Raw genomic sequence first — 24,587 nt, 5'->3', positions numbered from 1 at the left:
TGACCAACGTGTCCATGAACCCCAACCTTTATCCAACGGGTCCATAAACCCTTACCTTTAACCAATGGGTCAATCCATCCCTACCTTTAACCAACAGGTCCATCCACCACTACCTTTGACCAACGGGTCCATCCACCACTACCTTTAACCAACGGGTCCATCCACCACTACCTTTGACCAACTGGTCCATGAACACCTACCTTTAACCAACGGGTCCATGAACCCCTACCTTTAACCAACGGGTCCATCCACCACTACCTTTGACCAACGGGTCAATGAACACCTACCTTTAACCAACGGGTCCATCCATCCCTACCTTTAACCAACAGGTCCATCCACCACTACCTTTGACCAACGGGTCCATGAACACCTACCTTTGACCAACGGGTCCATCCATCCCTACCTTTAACCAACAGGTCAATCCACCACTACCTTTGACCAACGGGTCCATGAACCCCTACCTTTAACCAACGGGTCCATGAACCCCTACCTTTAACCAACGGGTCCATCCACCACTACCTTTGACCAACGGGTCCATGAACACCTACCTTTAACCAACGGGTCCATCCATCCCTACCTTTAACCAACAGGTCCATCCACCACTACCTTTGACCAACGGATCCATGAACACCTACCTTTGACCAACGGGTCCATCCATCCCTACCTTTAACCAACAGGTCAATCCACCACAACCTTTGACCAACGGGTCCATGAACCACTACCTTTAACCAACGGGTCCATCCATCCCTACCTTTAACCAACAGGTCAATCCACCACTACCTTTGACCAACGGGTCCATGAACCCCTACCTTTAACCAACGGGTCCATCCATCCCTACCTTTAACCAACAGGTCAATCCACCACTACCTTTGACCAACGGGTCCATGAACCCCTACCTTTAACAAACGGGTCCATGAACCCCAACCTTTAACCAACAGGTCCATGAACCCCTACCTTTAACCAACGGGTCCATCCACCCCAACCTTTAACCAACAGGTCCATGAACCCCAACCTTTAACCAACGGGTCCATCCACCCCAACCTTTAACCAACGGGTCCATGAACCCCTACCTTTAACCAATTGGTCCCTGAACCCCTACATTTAACCAACGCGTCCATGAACCCCTACCTTTAACCAATGGGTCCATGAACCCCTACCTTTAACCAATGGGTCCACGAACCCCAACTTTTAACCAATGGGTCCTTGAACAACTACCTTTAACCAATGGGTCCACCCACCCCATCCTTTTGCCAACGTGTCCATGAACCCCCAACCTTTAACCAATGGGTCCACCCACCCCAAACTTTGACCAACGTGTCCATGAACCCCAACCTTTGACCAATGGGTCCATCCAACCCTACCTTTAACCAACAGGTCCATCCACCACTACCTTTAACCAACGGGTCCATCCATCCCTACCTTTAACCAACGGGTCCATGAACCCGAACCTTTAACCAACGTGTCCATGAACCCCAACCTTTGACCAATGTGTCCATCCATCCCTACCTTTGACCAACGGGTCCATCCACCCCTACCTTTAACCAACGGGTCCATGAACCCCTAACTTTAACCAACGGGTCGAACCACCCCTACCTTTAACCAGCCGGTCCATTAACACCAACCCTTAACCAAAGAGTCCATGAACCCCTACCTTTATCCAACGGGTCCATGAACCCCTACCTTTAACGAACGGGTCCATCCACCACTACATTTGACCAATGGGTCCATGAACCCCTACCTTTAACCAACGGGTCCATGAACCCCAACTTTTAACCAATTGGTCCATGAACCACTACCTTTAACAAATGGGTCCACCCACCCCAACCTTTGACCAACGTGTCCATGAACCCCAACCTTTAACCAATGGGTCCATCCATCCCTACCTTTAACCAACGGGTCCATCCATCCCTACCTTTAACCAACAGGTCCATCCACCACTACCTTTGACCAACGGGTCCATGAACACCTACCTTTGACCAACGGGTCCATCCATCCCTACCTTTAACCAACAGGTCAATCCACCACTACCTTTGACCAACGGGTCCATGAACCCCTACCTTTAACCAACGGGTCCATGAACCCCTACCTTTAACCAACGGGTCCATCCACCACTACCTTTGACCAACGGGTCCATGAACACCTACCTTTAACCAACGGGTCCATCCATCCCTACCTTTAACCAACAGGTCCATCCACCACTACCTTTGACCAACGGATCCATGAACACCTACCTTTGACCAACGGGTCCATCCATCCCTACCTTTAACCAACAGGTCAATCCACCACTACCTTTGACCAACGGGTCCATGAACCACTACCTTTAACCAACGGGTCCATAAACCCTTACCTTTAACCAATGGGTCAATCCATCCCTACCTTTAACCAACAGGTCCATCCACCACTACCTTTGACCAACGGGTCCATCCACCACTACCTTTAACCAACGGGTCCATCCACCACTACCTTTGACCAACTGGTCCATGAACACCTACCTTTAACCAACGGGTCCATGAACCCCTACCTTTAACCAACGGGTCCATCCACCACTACCTTTGACCAACGGGTCCATGAACACCTACCTTTAACCAACGGGTCCATCCATCCCTACCTTTAACCAACAGGTCCATCCACCACTACCTTTGACCAACGGGTCCATGAACACCTACCTTTGACCAACGGGTCCATCCATCCCTACCTTTAACCAACAGGTCAATCCACCACTACCTTTCACCAACGGGTCCATGAACCCCTACCTTTAACCAACGGGTCCATGAACCCCTACCTTTAACCAACGGGTCCATCCACCACTACCTTTGACCAACGGGTCCATGAACACCTACCTTTAACCAACGGGTCCATCCATCCCTACCTTTAACCAACAGGTCCATCCACCACTACCTTTGACCAACGGATCCATGAACACCTACCTTTGACCAACGGGTCCATCCATCCCTACCTTTAACCAACAGGTCAATCCACCACTACCTTTGACCAACGGGTCCATGAACCACTACCTTTAACCAACGGGTCCATCCATCCCTACCTTTAACCAACAGGTCAATCCACCACTACCTTTGACCAACGGGTCCATGAACCCCTACCTTTAACCAACGGGTCCATCCATCCCTACCTTTAACCAACAGGTCAATCCACCACTACCTTTGACCAACGGGTCCATGAACCCCTACCTTTAACAAACGGGTCCATGAACCCCAACCTTTAACCAACAGGTCCATGAACCCCTACCTTTAACCAACGGGTCCATCCACCCCAACCTTTAACCAACAGGTCCATGAACCCCAACCTTTAACCAACGGGTCCATCCACCCCAACCTTTAACCAACGGGTCCATGAACCCCTACCTTTAACCAATTGGTCCCTGAACCCCTACATTTAACCAACGCGTCCATGAACCCCTACCTTTAACCAATGGGTCCATGAACCCCTACCTTTAACCAATGGGTCCACGAACCCCAACTTTTAACCAATGGGTCCTTGAACAACTACCTTTAACCAATGGGTCCACCCACCCCATCCTTTTGCCAACGTGTCCATGAACCCCCAACCTTTAACCAATGGGTCCACCCACCCCAAACTTTGACCAACGTGTCCATGAACCCCAACCTTTGACCAATGGGTCCATCCAACCCTACCTTTAACCAACAGGTCCATCCACCACTACCTTTAACCAACGGGTCCATCCATCCCTACCTTTAACCAACGGGTCCATGAACCCGAACCTTTAACCAACGTGTCCATGAACCCCAACCTTTGACCAATGTGTCCATCCATCCCTACCTTTGACCAACGGGTCCATCCACCCCTACATTTAACCAACGGGTCCATGAACCCCTAACTTTAACCAACGGGTCGAACCACCCCTACATTTAACCAGCCGGTCCATTAACACCAACCGTTAACCAAAGAGTCCATGAACCCCTACCTTTATCCAACGGGTCCATGAACCCCTACCTTTAACGAACGGGTCCATCCACCACTACATTTGACCAATGGGTCCATGAACCCCTACCTTTAACCAACGGGTCCATGAACCCCAACTTTTAACCAATTGGTCCATGAACCACTACCTTTAACAAATGGGTCCACCCACCCCAACCTTTGACCAACGTGTCCATGAACCCCAACCTTTAACCAATGGGTCCATCCATCCCTACCTTTAACCAACGGGTCCATCCATCCCTACCTTTAACCAACAGGTCCATCCACCACTACCTTTGACCAACGGGTCCATGAACACCTACCTTTGACCAACGGGTCCATCCATCCCTACCTTTAACCAACAGGTCAATCCACCACTACCTTTGACCAACGGGTCCATGAACCCCTACCTTTAACCAACGGGTCCATGAACCCCTACCTTTAACCAACGGGTCCATCCACCACTACCTTTGACCAACGGGTCCATGAACACCTACCTTTAACCAACGGGTCCATCCATCCCTACCTTTAACCAACAGGTCCATCCACCACTACCTTTGACCAACGGATCCATGAACACCTACCTTTGACCAACGGGTCCATCCATCCCTACCTTTAACCAACAGGTCAATCCACCACTACCTTTGACCAACGGGTCCATGAACCACTACCTTTAACCAACGGGTCCATCCATCCCTACCTTTAACCAACAGGTCAATCCACCACTACCTTTGACCAACGGTTCCATGAACCCCTACCTTTAACCAACGGGTCCATCCATCCCTACCTTTAACCAACAGGTCAATCCACCACTACCTTTGACCAACGGGTCCATGAACCCCTACCTTTAACAAACGGGTCCATGAACCCCAACCTTTAACCAACAGGTCCATGAACCCCTACCTTTAACCAACGGGTCCATCCACCCCAACCTTTAACCAACAGGTCCATGAACCCCAACCTTTAACCAACGGGTCCATCCACCCCTACCTTTAACCAACGGGTCCATGAACCCCTACCTTTAACCAATTGGTCCCTGAACCCCTACATTTAACCAACGCGTCCATGAACCCCTACCTTTAACCAATGGGTCCATGAACCCCTACCTTTAACCAATGGGTCCACGAACCCCAACTTTTAACCAATGGGTCCTTGAACAACTACCTTTAACCAATGGGTCCACCCACCCCATCCTTTTGCCAACGTGTCCATGAACCCCCAACCTTTAACCAATGGGTCCACCCACACCAAACTTTGACCAACGTGTCCATGAACCCCAACCTTTGACCAATGGGTCCATCCAACCCTACCTTTAACCAACAGGTCCATCCACCACTACCTTTAACCAACGGGTCCATCCATCCCTACCTTTAACCAACGGGTCCATGAACCCGAACCTTTAACCAACGTGTCCATGAACCCCAACCTTTGACCAATGTGTCCATCCATCCCTACCTTTGACCAACGGGTCCATCCTCCCCTACCTTTAACCAACGGGTCCATGAACCCCTAACTTTAACCAACGGGTCGAACCACCCCTACCTTTAACCAGCCGGTCCATTAACACCAACCTTTAACCAAAGAGTCCATGAACCCCTACCTTTATCCAACGGGTCCATGAACCCCTACCTTTAACGAACGGGTCCATCCACCACTACATTTGACCAATGGGTCCATGAACCCCTACCTTTAACCAACGGGTCCATGAACCCCAACTTTTAACCAATTGGTCCATGAACCACTACCTTTAACAAATGGGTCCACCCACCCCAACCTTTGACCAACGTGTCCATGAACCCCAACCTTTAACCAATGGGTCCATCCATCCCTACCTTTAACCAACGGGTCCACGAACCACTACCTTTAACCAACGGGTCCATCCATCCCTACCTTTAACCAACGGGTCCATGAACCCCTACCTTTAACCAACGGGTCCATGAACCCCTACCTTTAACCAACGGGTGCATCCACCACTACCTTTGACCAACGGGTCCATGAACCCCAACCTTTATCCAACGGGTCCATGAACCCCTACCTTTAACCAAAGGGTCCATCCATCCCTACCTTTAACCAACAGGTCCATCCACCACTACCTTTGACCAACGGGTCCATGAACACCTACCTTTAACCAACAGGTCCATCCACCACTACCTTTGACCAACGGGTCCATGAACCCCTACCTTTAACCAACGGGTCCATCCATCCCTACCTTTAACCAACAGGTCCATCCACCACTACCTTTGACCAACGGGTCCATGAACACCTACCTTTAACCAACGGGTCCATCCACCACTACCTTTAACCAACGGGTCCATGAACACCTAACTTTAACCAACGGGTCCATCCACCACTACCTTTGACCAACGGGTCCATGAACCCCAACCTTTATCCAACGGGTCCATGAACCCCTACCTTTAACCAACAGGTCCATGAACCCCTACCTTTAACCAACGGGTCCATGAACCCCTACCTTTATCCAACGGGTCCATGAACCCCTACCTTTAACCAACGGGTCCATCCACCACTACCTTTGACCAATGGGTCCATGAACCCCTACCTTTAACCAACGGGTCCATGAACCCCAACTTTTAACCAATGGGTCTATGAACCACTACCTTTAACCAATGGGTCCACCGACCCCAACCTTTGAACAACGTGTCCATGAACCCCAACCTTTAACCAATGGGTCCATCCATCCCAACCTTGAACCAACGGGTCCATGAACCCCTACCTTTAACCAACGGGTCCATGAACCCCAACCTTTAACCAATGGGTCCATCCATCCCAACCTTGAACCAACGGGTCCATCCACCTCAACCTTTAACCAACGGGTCCATGAACCCCAACCTTTAACCAACGGGTCCATGAACCCCTACCTTTCACCAACAGGTCTATGAACCCCTACCTTTCACCAACGGGTCCATGAACCCCTACCTTTAACCAACAGCTCCATGAACACCTACCTTTAACCAACGGGTCCATCCACCCCAACCTTTAACCAACAGGTCCATGAACCCTTACCTTTAACCAACGGGTCCATCCACCCCAACCTTTACCCAACCGGTCTATGAACCCCTAGCTTTAACCAACGGCTCCATGAACCCCTAGCTTTAACCAACGGCTCCATGAACCCCTAGCTTAAACCAACGGCTCCATGAACCCCTACCTTTAACCAACGGTCCATGAACCCCTAGCTTTAACCAACGGCTCCATGAACCCCTACCTTTAACCAATTGGTCCCTGAACCCCTACCTTTAACCAACGCGTCCATCCACCCCACCCTTTGACCAACGTGTCCATGAACCCCCAACCTTTAACCAATGGGTCCACCCACCCCAAACTTTGACCAACGTGTCCATGAACCACAACCTTTGACCAATGGGTCCATCCATCCCTAACTTTAACCAACAGGTCCATCCACCACTACCTTCAACCAACGGGTCCATCCACCCCACCCTTTGACCAACGTGTCCATGAACCCCCAACCTTTAACCAATGGGTCCACCCACCCCAAACTTTGACCAACGTGTCCATGAACCACAACCTTTGACCAATGGGTCCATCCATCCCTACCTTTAACCAACAGGTCCATCCACCACTACCTTTAACCAACGGGTCCATCCATCCCTACCTTTAACCAACGGGTCCATGAACCCCAACCTTTAACCAACGTGTCCATGAACCCCAACCTTTCACCAATGGGTCCATCCATCCCTACCTTTGACCAACGGGTCCATGAACCCCTACCATTAACGAACGGGTCCATGAACCCCAACCTTTAACCAACGGGTCCATGACCCCCAACCTTTAACCAACGGGTCCATGAACCCCTACCTTTAACCAATGGGTCCATGAACCCCTATCTTAAACCAATGGGTCCATCCACCACTACCTTTGACCAACGGGTCCATCCACACCTACCTTTGACCAACGGGTCCATGAACCCCTACCTTTGACCAACGGGTCCATGAACCCCTACCTTTGACCAACGGGTCCATCCACCACTACCTTTAACCAATGGGTCCATGAACACCTACCTTTAACCAACGGGTCCATGAACCCCTACCTTTAACCAACGGGTCCATCCACCCCTACCTTTAACCAACGGGTCCATGAACCCCTACCTTTAAGCAACGGGTCCATCCACCCCTACCTTTAACCAATGGGTCCATCCCTCCTACCTTTGACCAACGGGTCCATGAACCCCTACCTTTAACCAACGGGTCCATGAACCCCAAGCTTTAACCAACAGGTCCATGAACCCCTACCTTTAACCAACGGGTCCATCCACCCCAACATTTAACCAACAGGTCCATGAACCCCAACCTTTAACCAACGGGTCCATCCACCCCTACCTTTAACCAACGGGTCCATGAACCCCTACCTTTAACCAATGGGTCCCTGAACCCCTACCTTTAACCAACGCGTCCATGAACCCCTACCTTTGACCAACGTGTCCATGAACCCCAACCTTTGACCAACGTGTCCATGAACCCCAACCTTTATCCAACGGGTCCATAAACCCTTACCTTTAACCAATGGGTCCATCCATCCCTACCTTTAACCAACGGGTCCATCCACCCCAACCTTTACCCAACCGGTCTATGAACCCCTAGCTTTAACCAACGGCTCCATGAACCCCTAGCTTTAACCAACGGCTCCATGAACCCCTAGCTTAAACCAACGGCTCCATGAACCCCTACCTTTAACCAACGGTCCATGAACCCCTAGCTTTAACCAACGGCTCCATGAACCCCTACCTTTAACCAACGGCTCCATGAACCCCTACCTTTAACCAACGGGTCCATCCACCCCTACCTTTAACCAACGGGTCCATGAACCCCTACCTTTAACCAATTGGTCCCTGAACCCCTACCTTTAACCAACGCGTCCATGAACCCCTACCTTTAACCAATGGGTCCATGAACCCCTACATTTAACCAACGGGTCCATGAACCCCAACCTTTAACCAACGGGTCCATCCACCCCTACCTTTAACCAACGGGTCCATGAACCCCTACCTTTAACCAATTGGTCCCTGAACCCCTACCTTTATCCAACGCGTCCATCCACCCCACCCTTTGACCAACGTGTCCATGAACCCACAACCTTTAACCAATGGGTCCACCCACCCCAAACTTTGACCAACGTGTCCATGAACCACAACCTTTGACCAATGGGTCCATCCATCCCTACCTTTAACCAACAGGTCCATCCACCACTACCTTCAACCAACGGGTCCATCCACCCCACCCTTTGACCAACGTGTCCATGAACCCCCAACCTTTAACCAATGGGTCCACCCACCCCAAACTTTGACCAACGTGTCCATGAACCACAACCTTTGACCAATGGGTCCATCCATCCCTACCTTTAACCAACAGGTCCATCCACCACTACCTTTAACCAACGGGTCCATCCATCCCTACCTTTAACCAACGGGTCCATGAACCCCAACCTTTAACCAACGTGTCCATGAACCCCAACCTTTCACCAATGGGTCCATCCATCCCTACCTTTGACCAACGGGTCCATCCACCCCTACCTTTAACGAACGGGTCCATGAACCCCAACCTTTAACCAACGGGTCCATGACCCCCAACCTTTAACCAACGGGTCCATGAACCCCTACCTTTAACCAATGGGTCCATGAACCCCTATCTTAAACCAATGGTTCCATCCACCACTACCTTTGACCAACGGGTCCATCCACACCTACCTTTGACCAACGGGTCCATGAACCCCTACCTTTGACCAACGGGCCCATGAACCCCTACCTTTAACCAACGGGTCCATCCACCACTACCTTTTACCAATGGGTCCATGAACACCTACCTTTAACCAACGGGTCCATGAACCCCTACCTTTAACCAACGGGTCCATCCACCCCTACCTTTAACCAACGGGTCCATGAACCCCTACCTTTAAGCAACGGGTCCATCCACCCCTACCTTTAACCAATGGGTCCATCCCTCCTACCTTTGACCAACGGGTCCATGAACCCCTACCTTTAACCAACGGGTCCATGAACCCCAAGCTTTAACCAACAGGTCCATGAACCCCTACCTTTAACCAACGGGTCCATCCACCCCAACATTTAACCAACAGGTCCATGAACCCCAACCTTTAACCAACGGGTCCATCCACCCCTACCTTTAACCAACGGGTCCATGAACCCCTACCTTTAACCAATGGGTCCCTGAACCCCTACCTTTAACCAACGCGTCCATGAACCCCTACCTTTGACCAACGTGTCCATGAACCCCAACCTTTGACCAACGTGTCCATGAACCCCAACCTTTATCCAACGGGTCCATAAACCCTTACCTTTAACCAATGGGTCCATCCATCCCTACCTTTAACCAACGGGTCCATCCACCCCAACCTTTACCCAACCGGTCTATGAACCCCTAGCTTTAACCAACGGCTCCATGAACCCCTAGCTTTAACCAACGGCTCCATGAACCCCTAACTTAAACCAACGGCTCCATGAACCCCTACCTTTAACCAACGGTCCATGAACCCCTAGCTTTAACCAACGGCTCCATGAACCCCTACCTTTAACCAACGGCTCCATGAACCCCTACCTTTAACCAACGGGTCCATCCACCCCTACCTTTAACCAACGGGTCCATGAACCCCTACCTTTAACCAATTGGTCCCTGAACCCCTACCTTTAACCAACGCGTCCATGAACCCCTACCTTTAACCAATGGGTCCATGAACCCCTACATTTAACCAACGGGTCCATGAACCCCAACCTTTAACCAACGGGTCCATCCACCCCTACCTTTAACCAACGGGTCCATGAACCCCTACCTTTAACCAATTGGTCCCTGAACCCCTACCTTTATCCAACGCGTCCATCCACCCCACCCTTTGACCAACGTGTCCATGAACCCCCAACCTTTAACCAATGGGTCCACCCACCCCAAACTTTGACCAACGTGTCCATGAACCACAACCTTTGACCAATGGGTCCATCCATCCCTACCTTTAACCAACAGGTCCATCCACCACTACCTTCAACCAACGGGTCCATCCACCCCACCCTTTGACCAACGTGTCCATGAACCCCCAACCTTTAACCAATGGGTCCACCCACCCCAAACTTTGACCAACGTGTCCATGAACCACAACCTTTGACCAATGGGTCCATCCATCCCTACCTTTAACCAACAGGTCCATCCACCACTACCTTTAACCAACGGGTCCATCCATCCCTACCTTTAACCAACGGGTCCATGAACCCCAACCTTTAACCAACGTGTCCATGAACCCCAACCTTTCACCAATGGGTCCATCCATCCCTACCTTTGACCAACGGGTCCATCCACCCCTACCTTTAACGAACGGGTCCATGAACCCCAACCTTTAACCAACGGGTCCATGACCCCCAACCTTTAACCAACGGGTCCATGAACCCCTACCTTTAACCAATGGGTCCATGAACCCCTATCTTAAACCAATGGGTCCATCCACCACTACCTTTGACCAACGGGTCCATCCACACCTACCTTTGACCAACGGGTCCATGAACCCCTACCTTTGACCAACGGATCCATGAACCCCTACCTTTAACCAACGGGTCCATCCACCACTACCTTTAACCAATGGGTCCATGAACACCTACCTTTAACCAACGGGTCCATGAACCCCTACCTTTACCAACGGGTCCATCCACCCCTACCTTTAACCAACGGGTCCATGAACCCCTACCTTTAAGCAACGGGTCCATTCACCCCTACCTTTAACCAATGGGTCCATCCCTCCTACCTTTGACCAACGGGTCCATGAACCCCTACCTTTAACCAACGGGTCCATGAACCCCAAGCTTTAACCAACAGGTCCATGAACCCCTACCTTTAACCAACGGGTCCATCCACCCCAACCTTTAACCAACAGGTCCATGAACCCCAACCTTTAACCAACGGGTCCATCCACCCCTACCTTTAACCAACGGGTCCATGAACCCCTACCTTTAACCAATGCGTCCCTGAACCCCTACCTTTAACCAACGCGTCCATGAACCCCTACCTTTGACCAACGTGTCCATGAACCCCAACCTTTGACCAACGTGTCCATGAACCCCAACCTTTATCCAACGGGTCCATAAACCCTTACCTTTAACCAATGGGTCCATCCATCCCTACCTTTAACCAACAGGTCCATCCACCTCTACCTTTGACCAACGGGTCCATCCACCACTACCTTTAACCAACGGGTCCATCCACCAGTACCTTTGACCAACTGGTCCATGAACCCCTACCTTTAACCAACGGGTGCATGAACCCCTACCTTTAACCAACGGGTCCATCCACCACTACCTTTGACCAACGGGTCCATGAACACCTACCTTTAACCAACGGGTCCATGAACCCCTACCTTTAACCAACGGGTCCATCCACCACTACCTTTGACCAACGGGTCCATCCACCACTACCTTTGACCAACGGGTCCATCCATCCCTACCTTTAACCAACAGGTCAATCCACCACTACCTTTGTCCAACGGGTCCATGAACCCCTACCTTTAACCAACGGGTCCATGAACCCCAACCTTTAACCAACAGGTCCATGAACCCCTACCTTTAACCAACGGGTCCATCCACCCCAACCTTTAACCAACAGGTCCATGAACCCCATCCTTTAACCAACGGGTCCATCCACCCCTACCTTTAACCAACGGGTCCATGAACCCCTACCTTTAACCAATTGGTCCCTGATCCCCTACATTTAACCAACGCGTCCATGAACCCCTACCTTTAACCAATGGGTCCATGAACCCCTACCTTTAACCAATGGGTCCACGAACCCCAACTTTTAACCAATGGGTCCTTGAACCACTACCTTTAACCAATGGGTCCACCCACCCCACCCTTTTACCAACGTGTCCATGAACCCCCAACCTTTAACCAATGGGTCCACCCACCCCAAACTTTGACCAACGTGTCCATGAACCCCAACCTTTGACCAATGGGTCCATCCATCCCTACCTTTAACCAACAGGACCACCCACCACTACCTTTAACCAACGGGTCCATCCATCCCTACCTTTAACCAACGGGTCCATGAACCCGAACCTTTAACCAACGTATCCATGAACCCCAACCTTTGACCAATGGGTCCATCCATCCCTACCTTTGACCAACGGGTCCATCCACCCCTACCTTTAACCAACGGGTCCATGAACCCCAACCTTAAACCAAAGGGTCCATGAACCCCTACCTTTATCCAACGGGTCCATGAACCCCTAACTTTAACCAACGGGTCGAACCACCCCTACCTTTAACCAGCCGGTCCATTAACACCAACCTTTAACCAAAGGGTCCATGAACCCCTACCTTTATCCAACGGGTCCATGAACCCCTACCTTTAACCAACGGGTCCATCCACCACTACATTTGACCAATGGGTCCATGAACCCCTACCTTTAACCAACGGGTCCATGAACCCCAACTTTTAACCAATGGGTCCATGAAGCACTACCTTTAACAAATGGGTCCACCCACCCCAACCTTTGACCAACGTGTCCATGAACCCCAACCTTTAACCAATGGGTCCATCCATCCCTACCTTTAACCAACGGGTCCACGAACCACTACCTTTAACCAACGGGTCCATCCATCCCTACCTTTAACCAACGGGACCATGAACCCCTACCTTTAACCAAAGGGTCCATCCATCCCTACCTTTAACCAACAGGTCCATCCACTACTACCTTTGTCCAACGGGTCCATGAACCACTACCTTTAACCAACGGGTCCATGAACCCCTACCTTTAACCAACGGGTCCATCCACCACTACCTTTGACCAACGGGTCCATGAACCCCTACCTTTAACCAACGGGTCCATCCATCCCTACCTTTAACCAACAGGTCCATCCACCACTACCTTTGACCAACGGGTCCATGAACACCTACCTTTAACCAACGGGTCCATCCACCACTACCTTTAACCAACGGGTCCATCCACCCCTACCTTTAACCAATGGGTCCATGAACCCCTATCTTAAACCAATGGGTCCATCCACCACTACCTTTGACCAACGGGTCCATCCACACCTACCTTTGACCAACGGGTCCATGAACCCCTACCTTTGACCAACGGGTCCATGAACACCTACCTTTAACCAACGGGTCCATCCACCACTACCTTTAACCAACGGGTCCATGAACCCCTACCTTTAACCAACAGGTCAATCCACCACTACCTTTGTCCAACGGGTCCATGAACCCCTACCTTTAACCAACGGGTCCATGAACCCCAACCTTTAACCAACAGGTCCATGAACCCCTACCTTTAACCAACGGGTCCATCCACCCCAACCTTTAACCAACAGGTCCATGAACCCCATCCTTTAACCAACGGGTCCATCCACCCCTACCTTTAACCAACGGGTCCATGAACCCCTACCTTTAACCAATTGGTCCCTGATCCCCTACATTTAACCAACGCGTCCATGAACCCCTACCTTTAACCAATGGGTCCATGAACCCCTACCTTTAACCAATGGGTCCACGAACCCCAACTTTTAACCAATGGGTCCTTGAACCACTACCTTTAACCAATGGGTCCACCCACCCCACCCTTTTACCAACGTGTCCATGAACCCCCAACCTTTAACCAATGGGTCCACCCACCCCAAACTTTGACCAACGTGTCCATGAACCCCAACCTTTGACCAATGGGTCCATCCATCCCTACCTTTAACCAACAGGACCACCCACCACTACCTTTAACCAACGGGTCCATCCATCCCTACCTTTAACCAACGGGTCCATGAACCCGAACCTTTAACCAACGTATCCATGAACCCCAACCTTTGACCAATGGGTCCATCCATCCCTACCTTTGACCAACGGGTCCATCCACCCCTACCTTTAACCAACGGGTCCATGAACCCCAACCTTAAACCAAAGGGTCCATGAACCCCTACCTTTATCCAACGGGTCCATGAACCCCTAACTTTAACCAACGGGTCGAACCACCCCTACCTTTAACCAGCCGGTCCATTAACACCAACCTTTAACCAAAGGGTCCATGAACCCCTACCTTTATCCAACGGGTCCATGAACCCCTACCTTTAACCAACGGGTCCATCCACCACTACATTTGACCAATGGGTCCATGAACCCCTACCTTTAACCAACGGGTCCATGAACCCCAACTTTTAACCAATGGGTCCATGAAGCACTACCTTTAACAAATGGGTCCATCCATCCCTACCTTTAACCAACGGGACCATGAACCCCTACCTTTAACCAAAGGGTCCATCCATCCCTACCTTTAACCAACAGGTCCATCCACTACTACCTTTGTCCAACGGGTCCATGAACCACTACCTTTAACCAACGGGTCCATGAACCCCTACCTTTAACCAACGGGTCCATCCACCACTACCTTTGACCAACGGGTCCATGAACCCCTACCTTTAACCAACGGGTCCATCCATCCCTACCTTTAACCAACAGGTCCATCCACCACTACCTTTGACCAACGGGTCCATGAACACCTACCTTTAACCAACGGGTCCATCCACCACTACCTTTAACCAACGGGTCCATCCACCCCTACCTTTAACCAATGGGTCCATGAACCCCTATCTTAAACCAATGGGTCCATCCACCACTACCTTTGACCAACGGGTCCATCCACACCTACCTTTGACCAACGGGTCCATGAACCCCTACCTTTGACCAACGGGTCCATGAACACCTACCTTTAACCAACGGGTCCATCCACCACTACCTTTAACCAACGGGTCCATGAACCCCTACCTTTAACCAACAGGTCCATCCACCACTACCTTTGACCAACGGGTCTATGAACACCTACCTTTAACCAACGGGTCCATCCACCACTACCTTTAACCAACGGGTCCATGAACCCCTACCTTTAACCAATGGGTCCATGAACCCCTACCTTTGACCAACGGGTCCATGAACCCCTACCGTTAACCAACGGGTCCATCCACCACTACCTTTAACCAATGGGTCCATGAACACCTACCTTTAACCAACGGGTCGAACCACCCCTACCTTTAACCAGCCGGTCCATTAACACCAACCTTTAACCAAAGGGTCCATGAACCCCTACCTTTATCCAATGGGTCCATGAACCCCTAACTTTAACCAACGGGTCGAACCACCCCTACCTTTAACCAGCCGGTCCATTAACACCAACCTTTAACCAAAGGGTCCATGAACCCCTACCTTTATCCAACGGGTCCATGAACCCCTACCTTTAACCAACGGGTCCATCCACCACTACATTTGACCAATGGGTCCATGAACCCCTACCTTTAACCAACGGGTCCATGAACCCCAACTTTTAACCAATGGGTCCATGAAGCACTACCTTTAACAAATGGGTCCATCCATCCCTACCTTTAACCAACGGGACCATGAACCCCTACCTTTAACCAAAGGGTCCATCCATCCCTACCTTTAACCAACAGGTCCATCCACTACTACCTTTGTCCAACGGGTCCATGAACCACTACCTTTAACCAACGGGTCCATGAACCCCTACCTTTAACCAACGGGTCCATCCACCACTACCTTTGACCAACGGGTCCATGAACCCCTACCTTTAACCAACGGGTCCATCCATCCCTACCTTTAACCAACAGGTCCATCCACCACTACCTTTGACCAACGGGTCCATGAACACCTACCTTTAACCAACGGGTCCATCCACCACTACCTTTAACCAACGGGTCCATCCACCCCTACCTTTAACCAATGGGTCCATGAACCCCTATCTTAAACCAATGGGTCCATCCACCACTACCTTTGACCAACGGGTCCATCCACACCTACCTTTGACCAACGGGTCCATGAACCCCTACCTTTGACCAACGGGTCCATGAACACCTACCTTTAACCAACGGGTCCATCCACCACTACCTTTAACCAACGGGTCCATGAACCCCTACCTTTAACCAACAGGTCCATCCACCACTACCTTTGACCAACGGGTCTATGAACACCTACCTTTAACCAACGGGTCCATCCACCACTACCTTTAACCAACGGGTCCATGAACCCCTACCTTTAACCAATGGGTCCATGAACCCCTACCTTTGACCAACGGGTCCATGAACCCCTACCGTTAACCAACGGGTCCATCCACCACTACCTTTAACCAATGGGTCCATGAACACCTACCTTTAACCAACGGGTCCATGAACCCCTACCTTTAAGCAACGGGTCCATCCACCCCTACCTTTAACCAATGGGTCCATCCCTCCTACCTTTGACCAACGGGTCCATGAACCCCTACCTTTAACCAACGGGTCCATGAACCCCAAGCTTTAACCAACAGGTCCATGAACCCCTACCTTTAACCAACGGGTCCATCCACCCCAACCTTTAACCAACAGGTCCATGAACCCCAACCTTTAACCAACGGGTCCATCCACCCCTACCTTTAACCAACGGGTCCATGAACCCCTACCTTTAACCAATGGGTCCCTGAACCCCTACCTTTAACCAACGCGTCCATGAACCCCTACCTTTGACCAACGTGTCCATGAACCCCAACCTTTGACCAACGTGTCCATGAACCCCAACCTTTATCCAACGGGTCCATAAACCCTTACCTTTAACCAATGGGTCCATCCATCCCTACCTTTAACCAACAGGTCCATCCACCACTACCTTTGACCAACGGGTCCATCCACCACTACCTTTAACCAACGGGTCCATCCACCAGTACCTTTGACCAACTGGTCCATGAACCCCTACCTTTAACCAACGGGTGCATGAACCCCTACCTTTAACCAACGGGTCCATCCACCACTACCTTTGACCAACGGGTCCATGAACACCTACCTTTAACCAACGGGTCCATGAACCCCTACCTTTAACCAACGGGTCCATCCACCACTACCTTTGACCAACGGGTCCATCCACCACTACCTTTGACCAACGGGTCCATCCATCCCTACCTTTAACCAACAGGTCAATCCACCACTACCTTTGTCCAACGGGTCCATGAACCCCTACCTTTAACCAACGGGTCCATGAACCCCAACCTTTAACCAACAGGTCCATGAACCCCTACCTTTAACCAACGGGTCCATCCACCCCAACCTTTAACCAACAGGTCCATGAACCCCAGCCTTTAACCAACGGGTCCATCCACCCCTACCTTTAACCAACGGGTCCATGAACCCCTACCTTTAACCAATTGGTCCCTGATCCCCTACATTTAACCAACGCGTCCATGAACCCCTACCTTTAACCAATGGGTCCATGAACCCCTACCTTTAACCAATGGGTCCACGAACCCCAACTTTTAACCAATGGGTCCTTGAACCACTACCTTTAACCAATGGGTCCACCCACCCCACCCTTTTACCAACGTGTCCATGAACCCCCAACCTTTAACCAATGGGTCCACCCACCCCAAACTTTGACCAACGTGTCCATGAACCCCAACCTTTGACCAATGGGTCCATCCATCCCTACCTTTAACCAACAGGTCCACCCACCACTACCTTTAACCAACGGGTCCATCCATCCCTACCTTTAACCAACGGGTCCATGAACCCGAACCTTTAACCAACGTATCCATGAACCCCAACCTTTGACCAATGGGTCCATCCATCCCTACCTTTGACCAACGGGTCCATCCACCCCTACCTTTAACCAAAGGGTCCATGAACCCCTACCTTTATCCAACGGGTCCATGAACCCCTAAATTTAACCAACGGGTCGAACCACTCCTACCTTTAACCAGCCGGTCCATTAACACCAACCTTTAACCAAAGGGTCCATGAACCCCTACCTTTATCCAACGGGTCCATGAACCCCTACCTTTAACCAACGGGTCCATCCACCACTACATTTGACCAATGGGTCCATGAACCCCTACCTTTAACCAACGGGTCCATGAACCCCAACTTTTAACCAATGGGTCCATGAAGCACTACCTTTAACAAATGGGTCCACCCACCCCAACCTTTGACCAACGTGTCCATGAACCCCAACCTTTAACCAATGGGTCCATCCATCCCTACCTTTAACCAACGGGTCCACGAACCACTACCTTTAACCAACGGGTCCATCCATCCCTACCTTTAACCAACGGGTCCATGAACCCCTACCTTTAACCAAAGGGTCCATCCATCCCTACCTTTAACCAACAGGTCCATCCACTACTACCTTTGTCCAACGGGTCCATGAACCCCTACCTTTAACCAACGGGTCCATGAACCCCTACCTTTAACCAACGGGTCCATCCACCACTACCTTTGACCAACGGGTCCATGAACCCCTACCTTTAACCAACGGGTCCATCCATCCCTACCTTTAACCAACAGGTCCATCCACCACTACCTTTGACCAACGGGTCCATGAACACCTACCTTTAACCAACGGGTCCATCCACCACTACCTTTAACCAACGGGTCCATGAACCCCTACCTTTAACCAATGGGTCCATCCACTACTACCTTTGACCAACGGGTCCATGAACCCCAACCTTTATCCAACGGGTCCATGAACCCCTACCTTTAACCAACGGGTCCATGAACCCCTACCTTTATCCAACGGGTGCATGAACCCCAACTTTTAACCAATGGGTCTATGAACCACTACCTTTAACCAATGGGTCCACCGACCCCAACCTTTGACCAACGTGTCCATGAACCCCAACCTTTAACCAATGGGTCCATCCATCCCAACCTTGAACCAACGGGTCCATGAACCCCTACCTTTAACCAACGGGTCCATGAACCCCAACCTTTAACCAATGGGTCCATCCATCCCAACCTTGAACCAACGGGTCCATCCACCCCAACCTTTAACCAACGGGTCCATGAACCCCAACCTTTAACCAACGGGTCCATGAACCCCTACCTTTCACCAACAGGTCTATGAACCCCTACCTTTCACCAACGTGTCCATGAACCCCTACCTTTAACCAACGGGTCCATCCACCCCAACCTTTAACCAACAGGTCCATGAACCCTTACCTTTAACCAACGGGTCCATCCACCCCAACCTTTACCCAACCGGTCTATGAACCCCTAGCTTTAACCAACGGCTCCATGAACCCCTAGCTTTAACCAACGGCTCCATGAACCCCTAGCTTTAACCAACGGCTCCATGAACCCCTACCTTTAACCAACGGTCCATGAACCCCTCGCTTTAACCAACGGCTCCATGAACCCCTACCTTTAACCAACGGCTCCATGAACCCCTACCTTTAACCAACGGCTCCATGAACCCCAACCTTTGACCAACGGCTCCATGAACCCCAACCTTTGACCAACGGCTCCATGAACCCCAACCTTTGACCAACGGGTCCATGAACCCCTAGCTTTAACCAACGGCTCCATGAACCCCTACCTTTAACCAACGGCTCCATGAACCCCAACCTTTGACCAACGGCTCCATGAACCCCAACCTTTGACCAACGGGTCCATGAACCCCTACCTTTAACCAACGGCTCCATGAACCCCTACCTTTAACCAACGGCTCCATGAACCCAGGGTGGGGAAATTCTGGAGAGTGTTGAGCCAGATGTGGGTAATTGGGAGCAATTGAATGAAAATTTTGGTCGGCAGGGTTCAGGGGCTGAGGGCCTGTCTCCTAGCTGACTCTTTGACTCACTTGTTCCTGTCTAAGATGGTGCTGGTGAATGTCAGCAGTTTCTGACTGGTGGCCAATGAAACAAGGAAAACAACATTTTCTTTCTCCTGAGCACATGGAACATTCTGTATCTTCCATTTGGAGGCAATTTGATGTGTAGAACTGTGGTGAGGTGAGGTAGGCTGTGTGCCTGTTGCTGAGAGCAAGGAAGACCTGAGTTCTTATCAATTTAAACACCAGGGTGAATTGGAAAGGTTGGGTACAGGCCGAATCGAGGCAGTGGGGTCCAGGCCACAGAGCCTATTGAGGTCGGGTACAGGCCGAATCTAGGCAGTGGGGTCCAGGCCACAGAGCCTATTGAGGTCGGGTACAGGCCGAATCTAGGCAGTGGGGTCCAGGCCACAGAGCCTATTGAGGTCGGGTACAGGCTGAATCGAGGCAGTGGGGTCCAGGCCGCAGAGCCTATTGAGGTCGGGTACAGGCCGAATCAAGGCAGTGGGGTCCAGGCCACAGAGCCTATTGAGGTCAGGAACAGGCCAAATCGAGGCAGTGGGGTCCAGGCCACAGAGCCTATTGAGGTCGGGTACAGGCCGAATCTAGGCAGTGGGGTCCAGGCCACAGAGCCTATTGAGGTCGGGTACAGGCCGAATCTAGGCAGTGGGGTCCAGGCCACAGAGCCTATTGAGGTCGGGTACAGGCCGAATCGAGGCAGTGGGGTCCAGGCCACAGAGCCTATTGAGGTCGGGTACAGGCCGAATCTAGGCAGTGGGGTCCAGGCCACAGAGCCTATTGAGGTCGGGTACAGGCCGAATCGAGGCAGTGGGGTCCAGGCCGCAGAGCCTATTGAGGTCGGGTACAGGCCGAATCAAGGCAGTGGGATCCAGGCCACAGAGTGTATTGAATTGGAAAGGTTTCTGGGGATGAACATCACCGAGGACCATCAACACAACCTCGGTAGTAGAGAAAACACAACAACGACCGCAGTACCCGAGGGGTTTAACGGGAGCTAATCTGCCCCAAAGATCACGGGCCAACTTTGATGGATGTGTGACGGACGTATGGAATGTCAGTGTGGGACTCCAGCTGTGGCACGACACATCACAAAGCTCCCCAACGGGTGGCCAGGATGGCTCGGCACTCCACTGGGACTAAAATACCAGACTCGGAGCTGATCTACATCTCTTGATGACTAAACACCCATCCCATTCCATCCCAGACACTGTCTGTTCAATCTCCTGCCCTCTGGTAGGAGACACAGAAACACCGCAGCCAAGACAGTAAGACTGAAATATAGCTTCTTCCCCAGGGCTGCTGTGCAGGTAGATAATGTACACCCTAGCTTGCCAATGGCCTTTTAGTGATATGGATGATTGAAGACACTTGTTGCATGTAAATATGGGAATTTTTTAATTAAGCTGTACTACATGGATTGTAAATACCCGTTTTGCACGGACTGGAGTAGCACCACAAACTCGTTGTCTTGAGCAATGACAATAAAGTTCTGTTCTGTTCTATCTGTCTACCCATGGTGGTTCTGCAACTTTAAAAGGCGCTTACCATCATTCCCTGTTTTAATGTTTCTATGGCAATCGCCGCCTTTATGTTGTTCCTGACAGGTGATGTTCCACATTCCTGCCAACCTCTGTGTGAAGCAACTTACTTACTGGCTGGGTAGCCACCAATGTAATAGCTGCCGATGACTACATTGCACCCTCCAATCTCACTTCCTGTCAGAAGACAAACTGTTCAGTCTGGAACAACAACTGCAAATTCCATTTATGTAGCACCTCTGATGTGAGAAAATAAAATTGCCAAGGGTGTCTCACAAATCTGTCAACCTCACAGAAGGCAGATCAGGAGCCTGGTTAAAGGGAAAGGTTTTAAGAACACACAACCCTACAGCACAATACAGGCCCTTCAGCCCACAATATTGTGCTGATGTTTTAACCTACTCCAAGACCAATTTAACCCTTTCCTCCCACATAGCCCTCCATTTTCCTACAATCCACTAGCCTAAGAATTTCTTAAATGCCCCTGATGTATCTGCCTCTACGGTGCTTTCCACACACCCACCACCTCTGTGTAAACAAAATACCTTAGTCCTTTCCCCCAATCACCTTGAAGTTATGCCCCCTCGTATTAGCCATTGCCACCCTGGGAAAAAGTCTCTGGCTGCCCACGCGATCTATGCCTTTTATCATCCTGTACACTTCTATCGTCACCTCCCATCTTCCTTCACTCCGAAGGGAAAAGCCCTAGGTCACTGAATCTCTCCTCAAATCATCGTCATCATCATTATGTGCTGTGTCATATGACGTGGGCGATCATGGTCTTTCATGACCATGACTGTTCTTGGCAAGTTTTTCTACAGAAGTGGTTTGCCATTGCCTTCTTCTGGGCAGTGTCTTTACAAGACGGGCGACCCCAGCCATTATCAATACTTTCCAGAGATTGTCTGCCTGGCGTCAGTGGTCGTATAACCAGGACTTGTGATCTGCACCGGCTGCTCGTACGACCGTCCACCACCTGCCCCCATGGCTTCATGTGACCCTGATCAGGAGAGGAGGGGGATCTAGGTAGGTGCTGCACCTTGCCCAAGGGTGACCAGCAGGGGCGCCCTACACCTCCTTTGGTAGAGACGCAGCTCCACCCCGCCACATGCAATTAAGGCGAGGAGGATGAGGGGAAGAAGCTCTGGAGTTCAACAACTGAAGACTTGGCCACTAATGGCGGAGCAATTAGGTGTACAGATGACATACCAACAAGAGATGCAGGAGCACAGAGAACAGAGAGGATTCAGGGCTGCAGGAGGTTACAGTGGTGAAAGTCGGCACTCTGACGAACACAAGATCTTTGTTCCATCTCCCACAAAAAATCTGGATTTTTCAGGGGCCACCCATTTCAATTCAACTCCCCCTTCCCATCCCCACATGTTGGTCTGTGGCCCTCTCTACGATCATGATGAGGCCATTATCAGGTTGGAACAGCAACACCTCATATTCTGTCTCCTGGCAGTAGGAGCATCAATTTCTCTAACTTCTGGCAATTTCTCCCTCCTCCCCCCACGCTTTCTCTCTGTTTCCGACTGCTGTCCCAGAACCCTGCTCCCCCATCCCTCCACGCACTTTGAACTTTGAACTGGGAAACAGGCTGGGTCAGTCAGCAGAGGGGTGTGAGGAGCATCAGGCATGGTAAGAGTCAGGATCAGGGGCGGATGAGTTTCAGATGGGAGTCCATCGGTCAAACAGGAGTGGTGTAAGTTAGGACACCTTTCGCAGCCCACTCCCCCCACCGAGCCAGCAGCCCCCGGACCTGGCACCCATGGTGGCATGACTTACATCGTTCTCTGAGGTGCCGCAGAGGCTGCAGGACTTGCACTCGATGCATTGCCAGCGATAGGTCCTCACCGCCGCTGTCATGTTGACCGTGAACTGCAGGCACGAGGGGTGACCTGGGGGGGGGGGGAAGAGGGAGGCAGAACCACATCCTGTAATGGTCATTGACACAAAAACTATTACACTGGGCAAGAAAGATTTTGTTTCCCAATACTTTTGGGTGTATTTTTTGGACTTCGGGCTGCTGATCATGAAAATCGTCATGACATTTTCCTATCACGCACCATTATTTCAAAACCACTTGTATTTGTTATTTCAATTCATAATTCAAGTCAGAATAACTGATGCCAAGATTAAGGAAGGGATTTTCGTTGGTTCACAAATCAAACAGGTCATCAACGACAGGCAATCCAAAGAACATCTCGTGGGACCGGAGAAAATCACATGGAAGGCATTCAAGGATGCTGTTGGAAATTTTCTTGGCAACTACAGAGCACCAAACTATGTGCAGCTGGTTGACAACATGCTTCAAGCAAACAAAATCATGAAGTGCAACATGTCACTGGAGATTCATTTTCTGCATTCCCATTTTGACTCCTTCCCTGTAAATCTTGGTGCTGTCAGTGACGAGCACGGTGAAAGGTTTCACCAGGACATTGTGGTCATGGAGAAACGGTATCAGGGAAACTGGAATCCATCAATACTGGCT

General features: G+C 50.8%; 1 protein-coding gene across 3 annotated transcripts in view; it reads right to left on the bottom strand.

Annotated features, from left to right (window-relative positions):
- Positions 1 to 24,587, bottom strand: part of dpf1 (double PHD fingers 1) — a 225,862-nt gene that overhangs the window by 70,452 nt on the left and 130,823 nt on the right. For all 3 annotated transcript variants that reach the window (XM_059961325.1, XM_059961323.1, XM_059961324.1), the window contains one exon: positions 23,882 to 23,994. In XM_059961325.1, coding sequence (XP_059817308.1) covers positions 23,882 to 23,994 — 113 coding nt within the window. The remainder of the gene's footprint in view (positions 1 to 23,881; positions 23,995 to 24,587) is intronic.

Source organism: Hypanus sabinus, unplaced genomic scaffold, assembly GCF_030144855.1.
Source record: "Hypanus sabinus isolate sHypSab1 unplaced genomic scaffold, sHypSab1.hap1 scaffold_431, whole genome shotgun sequence".
NCBI lineage: Eukaryota > Metazoa > Chordata > Chondrichthyes > Myliobatiformes > Dasyatidae > Hypanus > Hypanus sabinus.
This window is presented reverse-complemented; position numbering and strand designations above follow the sequence as displayed.